This window comes from Xiphophorus hellerii, chromosome 2, assembly GCF_003331165.1.
Source record: "Xiphophorus hellerii strain 12219 chromosome 2, Xiphophorus_hellerii-4.1, whole genome shotgun sequence".
NCBI lineage: Eukaryota > Metazoa > Chordata > Actinopteri > Cyprinodontiformes > Poeciliidae > Xiphophorus > Xiphophorus hellerii.
This window is the reverse complement of record NC_045673.1, coordinates 12,243,087-12,257,369: the sequence shown is the minus strand read 5'-3', so window position 1 is coordinate 12,257,369 and position 14,283 is coordinate 12,243,087. Positions and strand designations below refer to the sequence as shown.

General features: G+C 36.4%; 2 protein-coding genes across 4 annotated transcripts in view; both read right to left on the bottom strand.

Annotated features, from left to right (window-relative positions):
- Positions 1 to 2,075, bottom strand: part of LOC116707984 (voltage-dependent calcium channel subunit alpha-2/delta-1) — a 71,054-nt gene extending 68,979 nt beyond the window's left edge. For 2 of the 3 annotated variants that reach the window (XM_032545708.1, XM_032545724.1), the window contains exon 1: positions 1,756 to 2,067. In XM_032545708.1, the coding sequence (XP_032401599.1) occupies positions 1,756 to 1,844 (89 nt within the window). In that variant the 5' untranslated portion in view covers positions 1,845 to 2,067. Of the gene's footprint in view, positions 1 to 1,755 lie in introns of all 3 variants that reach the window. The other variant, XM_032545732.1, reaches the window with a different exon arrangement.
- A 2,526-nt stretch (positions 2,076 to 4,601) lies between these two features.
- Positions 4,602 to 14,283, bottom strand: part of pclob (piccolo presynaptic cytomatrix protein b) — a 65,634-nt gene continuing 55,952 nt past the window's right edge. The window contains 7 exon segments of the mRNA XM_032549743.1: positions 4,602 to 8,311; positions 8,596 to 8,741; positions 9,532 to 9,669; positions 10,235 to 10,293; positions 10,403 to 10,544; positions 13,420 to 13,614; positions 13,771 to 14,077. Of these exon segments, the coding sequence (XP_032405634.1) occupies positions 8,168 to 8,311; positions 8,596 to 8,741; positions 9,532 to 9,669; positions 10,235 to 10,293; positions 10,403 to 10,544; positions 13,420 to 13,614; positions 13,771 to 14,077 (1,131 nt within the window). The 3' untranslated portion in view covers positions 4,602 to 8,167.

Sequence of the window (14,283 nt, the reverse complement as noted above, 5' to 3'; positions counted from 1 at the left end):
AAAATGGAGATTATTTTATCCTAAATTTTAAATCAAAACAATGTGTTGGCATGCAAATAAAATGGATTTTATGGCATCATTAAATTTTTTAAAATCTTAAGTAAAAATACAACAGTGTCACTTTATTATGTCCATCTAATATAGTTTATGTTATTTTTGCACACATATCTTGTGCTAGGTTTTGTTTAGTTTTTTGTTGTTTTTTTTCAAGTGAATTTTCATGTAGGGACACAATATTATACATTTTAGTTGTTCTTCAATTTGCAAAATACCATATAAACGACAAGCTGATCCTAATCGCTAAGTAGTCGAGCTATCTGCTCCATTGGAGTAGTTGACTATTTATAGACAGTGTGTAGTCTGTAAACTGGAGCTCTTACGCGTAAACAGTGTTATCTAAATATCATTCATGATATTCCTTTAGTTTCTTTGCATTCACCATCTGTGATCGTCAGTATCACAGCTGAATTTCTCTTTATGTAAACCAGGTAAGCATGTAGGAGACATTTTCAGCCAGCTTACTAGCAGTGCTCAGCAATAGGTGACAGATGTGGAGTGTGCAATTTCTCTGTTCCATATGATTTTAAATAATTTCACTCACTCTAGCACTTTCTATTGCACCTCATTAAAGATTTAGTATTTTTGAAACTGTAATTTTTTGGATCCTTTATTGACATAGATATTGAGGCCATGGACTTTGTTCTGCTGAAATGATCCAATTTCCCCAGGAATTTGCAACTTTATAGGCATCATAAATCGTACTAGTAATTGGTTTATCCTCATTAATAGACATATGAGTAAGAGTGGAATGAACAAAAGTAATAGTTTCTATGAACAGATGAAAATATTCCCAATTTGACCAAATATTCAATTGTAACAAATCCCTTTAAAGGACTTCTTTAATTTTTGGCAACGCTGGTTTAGCTGAATAATAAATATGCAGCCTCACCAAAAATTCTCAGGATATCAGCATGCTGTTCATAGCAAGACCTGCCTGAGATCCAAGTTAAATATTTCCTTGTGATGATAAAGCTTTGTTTGTAGCCCTGCTTGTGCAGAGGAAGTGTTGGTTTTCTATCTGTGAATTACTATTGAAGCCTATGGGCTGTGACTTCTTGTTGGATCTGTAAAATCCAATGAAAAATTTCACTCCCGTTTGCATTTTTTCCTTCAACACTTGGTATGAATTTCAAGAAGCAAATATGCCCAATAGTTCTGATTGTGAAAATTAGTAAATGGGATATATCTTCAGTTCAAAGTATTTATTGAAATTGTGCAGACGTATAAACAAACCTACGGGAGACATAGCTCACTGGAGACATGTAAGGATTTTTCCTCTGTCAATTTTAAATACAGCATTAGGCTACAGGGCAGCGATTGTAACTCCTCTACAACTTCATTGAGGAGCTGTCACGGCTGAGCGTGGCCACCGGCGACAATCTGCCGATTTTGGTGACTAACATTTATCAACGTCAGGATGCGACCAGACAGGGCTGAGACGAAATACTTTCTGCCATCAATGTGTCTCTCTAAAGATGACCATCGGCGCATGAATGAACCGGCCAGCCGGACATCGGTCCCCGCTCTCACGCCCACGCAGTCAGAGTGGCTCATTAAAAAAAAATATATATATATATATATAAATAAAAATCGCAGCCCTTAAATCTACTGTGATGCTAAAAGAATGAGCGCTTGCAACAAGCAGTCTGGCAAACCTTAAAGCTCGAAACAGGATTACATGGGGGCTATACTTACATGAGCTGTGTGGGGAACTGGGATGGCAAACAGCCCTCCTGCCACAGCAGGAGCAGGAACAGCCAGGTTCGTACCCTGCAGGTATCCATTGTAAAGGGAGAGAAAAAGAAGGGGAAATTCCCCGATGTGCGTCAGTATCCAATCTGCCTCGCTTCCCCGCCGCCGCCGATGAATGGAGCGACTTGCTCAAGCGGCGCAGCCTGTTCCTCCCTCACAGATTAACAAACCCTGACACCTTTAATCTGATGACTCGACCATCCTGCGCTCTAACAGGTACCTGAGCCGGAGATCTCAGGCTGTTTCTGTCTCACCCTCCCTCCTTCTGCCCGCTCTGTTCGGTGAGAGGAGGAAGAAATAAAGCAAATGTTTATCTAAATGCATTTTAGCATTTTTCATTATTATTATTTCTATTTTTTATTTAAAAAAATTGTGCAAAATATAGAATTAACTCTATAATATGTTTCCAAGGAAACTTCAGAAACGTATGTTTTACTTGTAATACCTTACCTTGCCCTCCTGGTGTGTTCTACAGCATCCCATATTGTGACTAACAAATTGCTTTTTTCTTTCTTTTGTTTGTATGGGTTTTTTTTTTCTTCCTTATGAAGAAACACCTGACTACCACCCACACTGGCAAATGCATTCTGAATACAGAATCAGGGCTTTGCTTGTTAAAATGCTATGCAACATTTCAGCATTTGCAACAGGCAGAGACAGATGAGACTTTACAGAGGTTGATTGCAAAGTCTTCAGTCTTCAACATCAGATTGAGGAACAAGATGTATCGATTTGACAGATTTTGTGAAAACAATATGAGAAAAATATAATAACAGCTTAGTTAGTCTCAGAGTCATTCATCATAGCTGCTTTAGGAAATTAGATTTGGACTATTTGCTGCATATTCTCGCTCTTCCTTTTGTCTAGGCTCCTGAAAAGAAGAAAGTTTTCTTTTATTATGTTGCTAACAGTTCAAGTGATACAAATATTTTTATAAGGAGCAAGTTTACTCCATGGGTGTTGCAGTTGCGTGCTCAGGGGTTTATGTGTCTTATTCAGACCTGGAGAGAGGGCAGGGCAGCAGAAGCAAGATGCTTGGGGATTTGGTTATCAATCGTTGCTTGGCAACCACACACCATCCTCTCATGGACTCTCACTATCCCCCACCCCTTTTCTCTCTATTCTTGCTTTGTCTCTCCCCTGCCACCTATCCATCGCTCCAAGTATACACTACAGAATCTTCCTCAGTTACTCCCCAGGTCTAATCCTCTCGATCCTGAACACATCACCTGCTGCACATTTCCCTGACAGCCTAGAGAGAAGGCAGCGGTTAATGGGATGTGGAAAAAAAATAAAGGAATAGTGAGCACTGGAAAGGAACAAACTGAAATAGGAAAGATCCAACTGGAGAGAACTGAGCAGAGTGAGCCTCTTCAGACATCTTCCTTCGTTGTATTTATTTTATTATTTATTTAAGATGTTGGAAACACTACAAACTACAACCTTGTAATTTCAATCAGCTGGGTTTCCTTGAATATATTCTTTTTTTTTACCAATTGGAATAAAGAAAAACAACTTTTTTATATTAATTGCATTGTTTCAAAAGATGTATCCAACTGGAATACACGTAATTTACTTTGAATCTGTGTTGGATTGAATGAGCTATGCAGTGTACAAATTTGTTTTTATTTATTTTGTAAAGCAAAAGTACTTTTTTGTGAATTGGAGCTAAATTAATATTCTGAATCTAATTGAATTTTATTCAATTTCACTGCATGACAGACCCTGGAAGACATTGAATCCATGTCTGAATATTAGCCATGTGCATTCCTAATATTCTATGATTGAAATAATATAGTACATTTCACCTAACTCAAAGAATTTTCTCAATAGAATCCAATTGTAAAAAAAAATCCAGTTGCCTTTTGTTCAACAAAATTTTTGTATATAGACATTGCACATAGATATTTCTATGTAGAGAGCTCAGAAAATTGCGCATGATTTTTGAAAAATGTAGAAATCATAATTTCATAAAGTACATACAAAAACAAGCACTATTTAATAATCACAGTCATGTTTACCGACTGCTTTTTTGTTCCACATAAAATGCTGCCACCTGCAGGGAATCCATGCCGTTACAAGCATGAAAATTTCAGATTGGAATGTATTGCAGTGATAAAAATGCAGAAAGACTCAGGGGATTCGAACTTGGAGCCCTCTTGCTGCAAAGTAGCAGTGCTACCAATTGAGCCACTATGCACCCAATCTCTCAAAAATAAAATTAAATAATAATAAAAAAAAACTATTATGTAAAGTTTTAGTAATTATATATCATTTGTATGAAAAGAAAATTCTGAGTCAAGCTATGACTGATCAGTCAAAATAAAAATATTCTTATCTGGACCAATGTTATTTTTGTTTAGATTTAATTTTACCATAACTGACAGCAACTATCATATATCGGTACTTTTTAAAGTTTTGTCCACTAGTGGCATACTTCCAGTTTAGTGAATTTGGTTTTCTTTGGGTGTCACTGATACATTTACACAAGGATTTCACCTGTATTTAAAAGTTTCCCTTCTTAAATGACAATAAAAAGTGGAATCTCCACAAAAGAATATAAAACATATTGTAAGGGTGTAGTCAGTTTTAAGAAGCTGCTGCAAACCTGTCTTTTTGTAAAAGCAATACTTAATGTGATCTGCTATTTGTAAAGAAGAAATATTTTTCAGCATTTGGAACAGCATGCCTAACGTCTGATTATATGAAGAGATGTTTTCCCCTTGTGATAAAAAGTAGTTTAAAAATGAAACATAATTAAAAAAAAAAGTCAAACAATGGATTTGCAATATAGCTCTTAATATTTATTCTTTTGACTCAAGGGAAATGTTTTTTTACAACACAATTTGCATATCTCAACACACCCAGGTGTACAACCACAAAACCATAACATTATATGCTTTGTTTTTACACTGAGTGAAAAACAAGACAATTTTACAAGCATATCTCTTTACACTCAGCATACAGATAAATCTATACATATTTTCTCTGTTTTGAAACATAATCTGTGGTCAAAATACAGACAAACCATCAACAAAACATGCAACATCCAAAACTAAAAGTTCCAGACAACTACTTAAGTTGAACAGATTCTTTTTTTTTTTTTTTTTACCACCTTGTAAGTTCTTTTTGCAGGTTCGAGGATATAATCTCACTAATAATCATCAGTGGACAGCACATGTTTTTATGAAGTCTCAACTCTCCTTAAAGGACTCTAGACACCCACCTGCTGTACAATTACAAGTGTTCTGTGATTTAGATTTGCTTTGTATTTTTTTTTAACACTCACATGCTCAAACCTCAGACATATAAACATTCAGTCATTGTAGAAAATAAACACTTTATGTACACATGTCAAACAACTTGAGCACATTCACACCCCTCAAGACAACAACAAATGAATGGGTTCACAATTACAGGCAACGGTTGATCTTAAACAGTTTTTAGAATGAAGTCTAATGAAACACAAGAGGTTTGACAGTCATGACTGGGCAATAAGATGAGATCTTATTTACTGCACTGTGTACACAGACTGTTCAGTACACTATGAGGATGGAGTAGTTGATTTCACTGGAGATTGTGCATCCCTTTTGGGAAACCTCTACATGTTTATATGTTTATCTTTTGCCACATAGATACAAAATGTACACTACAATAGTTCCTGCCATCACATACCACATACACTGTGATTCATTTAATTGTTAGTGCAGAGACACAAACCAGTGTAATTCGGAATGTCCCGACAATTAAAACGAGACAAAAAAAACAAACATTGTAATAAAGTGCACAAGCTCCATGTAGATGTTAACTGTAGTTAGCATCGATATATACTAAAATAAGTACAAAATAAAGATATTTAATATTTTTCTCTCACCAAATGTACAAATCATAGTTACTTTTCTACAGGACATTTATAGACGATATGTTCACAGAATATAACACAAATGCATTCAAATACATATGTTGCATAGAATTACCTTAAAAGAACTAATGGTTCTTGGAAAAATGTAACAAAAAAAGAAAATACAAAAATCAATAAATATAGAAATATATTTAAAGGGGCGGTATTATGTATTTTTTAGGCACATAGTGCCATTTTATAGCACAATCAAGTAACTATGTTACAGTCAGTTGTGAAAATGCTGCATATATCAAAAATAACTTAAAAGAATTTTGACTTTCCAATTTGACGCCTCAGAATTGGTCATTGTGTCTAAGAAGCTTCTTGTACTCTTTCTAACACTCCACCTTCAGCATGTCAACATAATGCTCTTCCATGATGCTGTTTTCATCATCATGGAAGTCAAGCAGTCTTAGGAGCGTTGGATTGAGAAATAGTTTGTATGCTCAGCAGATGTGCAGTTCCACCAAGAGTTTTCTAACTGCTGCTGCTGCTAGTCTGATGGAGCAGAGTTGGAAAGGCGCGTGGGTTCAGGGGTGTGTGGAGTGGAAGCAGCTTCAAGCTGGAGCTTTGGGTAAATAAGCGACACTTTGTATGAGCAAGTGTATAGTTACCCCCGAATGGCTGCCACGGTACATTCAAGGATTTCTCAAACACGCTTGAAAGAATCAAAGCAACACTCCAAGGATGTTTTGATGAGGGAATAACATAACATTATATAAAACTAAAAAAATTATTTTACATAATACCCCCCCTTTAATACATAAAAAGGAAATAAGTAGTGGATGGCACAACAAATATTTTACCATTTTGGGTATGGTATCTTCTGCACTATACCTTAATGTATGAGTGACATCTTGCTCTTTGTGTGTTTCTTGATGGAAAGTTGTATCAGCCCTGCTTTACAATTAAACACACTGACAGTAGTTCTCTTTAAATTTTTTTCTCACATTTTTTTCTTTATCTTCTTTTCTGATTTTATTGATGTGGTTGCAAAATATTAAAATATGAACAAGAACATACATATATGGGTCCCCTGCATACACATGGGTACTGAGACTTGGCTCTATGTGTTCCTCTGACCCTGATCATGCCTGAGAAAATAATTTGATCACAGGCAGTGAAAGATGCTGGTCCACTGTGTTTAACAGGAGTCACTGAGACAAAACGTTTTTTGTGTGTGTGTTTTACAGCCAGAGACACAGAGGAGCATTTGACATTTTTTTATCTACATTTTGAAATAATTTCCAGATAAAGCCAAAATAGAAGGTCTTTGCTAACACAGAGACAGCAGAGCAGTCACACAGAGCTTCTAGATTTACACTGTGGTTTTGACACAACTTCTATAATTTACATGTCCATAGCAACAATGATAACATGAAGAGACCTACACAGAGGAAAAAACTGCAGCAAACTAAGAGTAAAATGTTGCACAAATGACACAGATGTGTAAACTTCTGTCATTCTGAACAGTTGTAACATTTGTTACATTCAACACAGCATGTGCAAGATGCTATTCTTTCTTCTAGTCTCCCCCCTAAATATGATGCTTGTGTTATATAATTTATCCATTGATGTTGACTTGGCCCATGATTGGAGGCCTATCAACACAGAGGCGCATCAGTGTGACAATATGGCCTACCTTGAGCTCACAAAGGTCCATATTCACCTAAATGTTATGAGGACTGCTTTTACATTAGATTACTGGATTGTCAGTGCGCCACCCACTGCCTCAACCTAGAACTTTTGTTGATATTATCTGATAATATAATCTGACAACAAGAGAATAACTCTTATACTCTGTGTTGTATTTAGTTATATTCTGTATATGTTAATTTTAAGGATTTTAATATATCACACTGTACAATTCTTTGATATGCTCTGTGGTCTGCATGTGGGATAACAGAAATGTTAGAAGTGCTGTACAGTTCATCTTCATCCCACAGCAAAAGTTCAACAGTCTCATATTTTTTCAGACATAAATTAGTTGTTCTGTCATTAAAAAATAATTATGCGTTCCACACCACTGATGTCTGTAAAGTTTCGTAACAATTACATACATTTTTTAAATTAATTAAAATTTTCTAACTTTTTCTTGAGTTAGTTGGTGAAGTTCTCTCGTGCAATATCAAAATTATTCTTATGGATCATACAACTGAACTATGTTATCAAAAACATAACTGTCTTTAAGCCATATTGCAGGGAAATATCAGTCTGTAACTGCCTTTGCATGTTTGGATCCACGCAAAGCCTAAAGAGAACTGACATTAGAAGAGGGAAACATGCGCTGGCAGTGTTGGACTGACAAGACATGCAATGTTATCGTCACATAGTTCCCTTCATCTAAAGATCTATAAACTCAATACATAATTTCTTGATTATTTCTGTTATGTTACTCTTTTGTCTTCTTTCTTCCCTTTTGCCTATTATTTCTTTCAAATTACTGTTTTGCACTCAAGGGTTAGTCAAGTTAGAGCTGACGAACAGTTTGTGCCAGCTGACCACTCTCTTCCTCATGTCCACCTTGTCAAGCCAGATATAGGCTTCGCCTATCAAAGTCTTCTTCACAAACTTCCCACCGTTGGACACCAAGAACAGCTGAAAGTACATTAAAAATAAAACAAATTTCTCATCTTTTTGGGCACAATACAGTTGCATGTGTTTTGTTGTATATTAACAAAATAGGTGTTTTAGGGTAACACAATTAAAACTACTATTGATTCAACTACAATTTATTTCCAGTACTATGTTAAGAGAGATTTGACAAAGTTGTTAAACTAGACATAGCATGGTGACTAAAATGTAAACTTAAACTGTGCACAAAAATTTTAAAGATTTTTCTTCACATGTCATTTTTAGGATTTACAATTTATCCTTGCTACCTGTATTGAATGTCCCGTTGGGTTGAGGGGGAATCTGAAGGTCTCATTAAAGGAAGGCTCTCGGTCATGTCGACAAACTCTGGTCTTTTTCTTGATGATCCTCTTCTGAGTGGCTACATTAACCACATACAACTTGACATATAGGTCTGGAGGGAGGTTTAAAAAATTGTAATACAATATAAATAAGCGTGAATTCAACTCAAGCTTAAAAAAACATCACATAATATGGCGTACAAAATGTAAGACAGTGTCACTAAATGTAGCATAATTCAACACTCAAATGTAATGCAGTGTAATAATTACAAAATATAAAGTCACATAAGGTGAACAGTACCACATCCATCTACAGATTTATACACTGAGATATTTTAAATAAATATTTCCATAGCTACTTGCATACAGTCATAAATACTTAACATGCCTTGCAAAATCATTCCTACCTTTTCAACTTTTCAGATTTTGTCAAGTTAGGAGACAAATTTGATTGGGATTTTATGTAATTAATCAACACAAAGCAGTGCTTAATTGTGAAGGGAAAGGAGCACAAAATGTATTTTTAAAGTCTTGCTCAAGTGAAAATGTGAAATGCACAATGCACTGAATACATTGTAGGTTTTCTTTTTTTTGAGGCTGTTTTCTAGAGACTAAATCATCTGCCTAACCTTCTTTACAAAATAGTTTGAGATCAGTGAGATTGATATAAGAACTTCTGTACTGATCAGTTTTTAAGTCTTCTCACAGATTTTCCATTGGTCCAAACTTGAACATCCTTATAGAAGATAATTTGTGGATGCAGGCCAAAAATATATTTGAAAAAGGTATTAATACTTTTACAAGGCATTATACATACACCCCTATGTACAATCATATTAACATACAGGTACATACATGCATTATTTTAGATGGCAAAAATAAATGTAAAGTAGTTTTTCCAACCTGGCAGATGGTCCGGGCTTTTGAACTTATAAGTGATATTTCTGCACTGAAGGATTTCTAGGACCAGCTGGTCTCCCTCCGTCTTCACCTCCTTCTTAAGAGCAACCTTAATTTCCCCAATTACTTGAGTTTTTCCACCTGACAATAAAAGAAAAAATAAATGTTTGTAATTTGCACATTTTGATACCTTCATTTACTAGGCAGGTTGATACCATTAAATTGGAATTCCAAAGACAATTATTTTTTACACATTTTAATATAAAATTTTAGTCCGTTAGTCTGGCTTCAGAAGAAAAGATAAATAAATTTAGAGACATGAGTTTGCCAGACTCCATCGTAATGACTTGTTGACCCTCATCTGTGTAACAATAACCAGCTTACAGCCTTACATGACCTTAGGCTTTTGTTACAAGCGGAAACTGGAGATGGGGGAGGGGACTATTGTGACATATGAGCTACATGAAGAGTAGATGTAGTTATGACAATGGATAGGATAGTGTGACATCCACTCCCCTTCCACTTTTTCAAGACATGCATTTAGTAATTATGTAGAATTAATGCAGTAAACTAACAATGATCACTTAACAGAGCATGTGTTATGAAAACACTGTTCAAGCAGGGTTTAGTAAGACTTTGAAAGTGCTTAAATTACCCAGCAGGGGGAGACCTACAACCAAAAAAATAAAAATAAAAATAAGCTTGCCTTCATTTTCTGGAGTGATTTGTTGATTTTTGTCGGTACCGTTAGGAATAGTCTTACCACTGCAGTGAAAGAACACAATTTTACTCAAAACCAGCATTTGTTAGGCTGTGAAAATTATTGTTGGATGCATAGAATGCTAAAAATACAATACAAAAAAAAAAATCTTACATTCGTGGGACTTGAAAAATGGCACTGTCCACTCCAATGCCCACCCCTTCTTCCCCATCCAGACCACCATAGGCATCTCCAACAAGGCTTGGGGCAGACAGCACCACTGACCCTGAGACATCACCTAGTCGGTGTCCCGGTCCTGTGAGTGACAAAACACAATGTGACAATGAGATTCAACCCATCACTCTATCCAATAGTCAGTCAGTGGATTTGTCTGTCACTCTGTCTATATATCTACACAAAGCTTCACATTTGCAAACATGTCAAAAAGATGAAACACCACAAGTAATACTATAACCTCTAACTTAGACTCCCCATCTTTAAGCTGAAGAGCAGTTTAAATGGCTGGATTCTTAAGTTCGGTCAGTTTATAGAAAGCAAATACAATTGTGTTGAAAATAATAGTAATGTGCTTAAAAACGAGTATACCTCAAAATTCTATGTTTTTTTCCAAATATACAGATGAATAAAAATCACAACACAAGCTGTTACAAACTAAAATATGAAAAAAGCTATCAAATTTGTAATCACCTTACAGAAAGAGAGCAGCTTTGTATAATGGATTGTTACAAAAGTTAGCAGTGTCTTAGTCTTTACAATCTCCTAACCTTTTCTGTACAAAGTGAAAAAGTTAAAGATTTAGATTTCCTGTGACTCATTGAACTGATATGTGGTCATGTGTGTACTGGTAAAGCAAGCCTGTGAATCTGGGAGCTTTTGTCTTGGGCTCTGGCATTGATCGGGTATTCTATGGCGAAACTGGCCACTGGGATGTTGAATGTCATTTCACTCACAGTAAAGACACTAAAACTGGACTTTGAAGTTGAGTGTTGCCAACTAGAGTTGGATACATCGCCACATGCAGTTTCAGCTCTGAAACCTGAGAAGGACTTGAGTTTTTCTTACAATGAAATTAAACAGGAAGAGGTGAGTCGGGGAGCTCTGTGAGGAACCCTCCTCTATTGGAGGAAGGTTCAGTCTTTACCTTAAGCAGAGAAAGTTAATTATCTTGGTCTCTTGCTCCTGAGAGATGGTAAGAAGGAGCATTGAATGGATAGCTCTGGTCTGTTATGGTGTAGAAGGATTCATAAAGCGAAGCTCTTGATTTACTCATCCATCTACTTCAGACTTTCTCGGCTGAAATTAGCTTCCTCTGTAGAGTGGCCTATGTGAGAGCTCCTCATATAGGATGAGGAGCTCTGTCATCCAGGTGGGTGTTTAGACTACTGCTTCCTTACATTGACAGGAGTCATTTGAGGTGGTTCAGGCATCTAAACAGGAAGCATCCTTAACATCTCTGTCTGGTAGCAAGAGAAATTAATGTTCCATCTAGAGGAGACACCAGGGCAGAGCCAGATTCCACTGGAGGGACTATACATATATATTACTTCTGACCTAAGATCACACTGTGATCCCCCAGGGTGAGGGTCAGGGTAAGGGATGTCTGGCTAAGCCTGTTGCCTACACATGTTTCTTTCACTATAATTCAGTTACACAGGATGAGTAGTGTCACTGTAATGACTGCTGGGCCTGTTGTTTTTCTACAATGCTACTACATCAACATGTATACTATTTTCAATGTAGAAACATAATTTATTTTAAAACTTACGTGGTTAATGATATTGACCTGCTATTATTTTGAACACAGATGTATTTTCACCAAAAGAAAGCAGATAAATCTTAATCTGAAAGCAAACTAATGGTAGTTAAAGGATTATTTGTAGAACTAGTTCATAAAATAGTGGTAGTATTTTACTACATCATTCCCATAGTTTGTTTTTTTGGTAAATATATTTTACTTTTCTCCAGTTTAGTGTTACTTTAACTGATTTACTTTATGACTTTATGATTGGTTATGTTTATCAGGGTATTTAGACAGTACATTTATTTAATGTTGCCTCACCTTCCCTTGATAGTTCAGCTGCTCTCATGGGTTAGCCGAAAGCTTTACTCTCACTGGCCGGTGAGTGTAGAGTGAGACTCCAGACGGCTTTTGAAACCTCTCGGTGTTTCTTGGTATGACTTGGTCAGTCTCACATTTGTGGCCCGTTTGTTTAAAGTGCGGGAATAGGATAGGACTGGATGGGGTTGGAAGATGGTGTTTCATTCGTGCGTGTGTGTGTGTGTGTGTGTGTCTTTTGTGATTTCTTTTTTCTGGGGTTCATTCATGTCAGACATGCACATATAGAGCAGTATTGTGACACAACAAAGTTTTTAGTAGCCACAAAAGGGTTGCAAGGGAGTCTGTAGCTGCATGCTTAAAAAGCTCCAAAAATAGGCAGACTTATCTTAGAAAGGAGTTGAAGTTTAGGTTGAGTTCAGGAAATCCCACAGATTAAAAACATTGAGTGCATATAGATGTAGTTTTACTTACATTAAGATATGTAGAAAATAAGTAATGTAAGGGGATGCCATCCCAATTTGGTTTCTGCATTCAGAATATCTCCAAACAAGTGTTGTAATGAGAAACCATAATCTTGGGATTGACACATGCACACTACTTCCAAAAACAGAGTAGTTAGGGGAGGCATTCTTTGAGATAATTTGAGGCCTATATTACAATTAAATGTATCCTTATTGCAATTTGTTCTCTGTAATCAATTGTGATCTTGTAAGTTACTTTTTCACATTATTCTAAAAATTACTATCAAAATGTAAGCTGTCCTATTTGTCTTGTTTTTGATATTATGTTATGGTGAACATGATGTTATGTTATATATGTTATACTTACTTTTTGTACTTTAAAATACCTCCTGATTTGTTTATTGTCATAGTATATTAGTTACTTTTAAAAGATTCATTTTCTGACAGAAATTCATTTTAGACTACCATTTTCAATAAAACAATTTGTGCCCAGAAAGAAAATATGACCCAAGCAGAGTTCAAAGGTAAATGTTAAGGAGGTTAATGCAGAACAGTTCAGGTTTAATTAAACAGTCTCAACAAAACTTGCATGCATGGAGAAAAAGGAAGCAAGTCATAGGAGTTGTGTCATGGGGAGGGGAAGGATTTACTTGGTTGCAGGCGGGACTGCTGCACGGCAGCCTCTGCGGCAGCAATGGCTATCCCAGCATCTTCAAGGTGGGCTTGAGTGACACTACTCTTGCTTTGACTTCGGGATGGGCCATGCGAGCGCAGTTGGCCATCAGAGGAAGACTTGGAGCTGCCCGGGCTGCTGTGGGACTTTTCCAAAGGTAACATTTGCATGTCTGGAGGATGAAAAATTTACTTTGGCTGATCTGCTTGTACCATGCAACAGTTTTAAACCAAATAAAGTCTAATCAAGGCAGTGATACATATTTCAGTGTTTTATACAAATAATTTTGATATTTAAAATGCATATATGTGAAATTGATGTATTTTACCTTTGGCTGGGTCGGGGAAGATTCCATGGCTTCTGCTCTTGATCACAGAGTTCTTAGGTGAATCATGACTCAGATCTCCCTGTCCTGGTCCTTGACTTTGTCCCATTCCATGTCCCTGTCCAGATCCTGACACATGACCCTGACATGTGAAATGTCCCTGACCATGACCTTGTCCTGACCCAGACCCTGGTGGAGCTTGGGAAGCATGGTGACTTCTGCTCTGTTCGATGCTTTCACTCTGCTCTTTCAAAGGCAGCCAGCGGGGAGTGTTGTCCAGTTGAGCTGTGTTTGACAAGTCAATCAGAACCTGAAACGCAGTCAAGTTCACACACAATATTACAATTAAAAAGAACAGATAGATATGTACAGTAAATGCCAAAATAATACTGCAACACAGTTCTTGTGAAATACGCATACCTAAATCTTTTCGTACTTTCCCATAACTAAACAAGAAACATCAATGTTTTCATTCGGGTGTTATTTGACAGTTCAACACAAAATGGCACATCATTA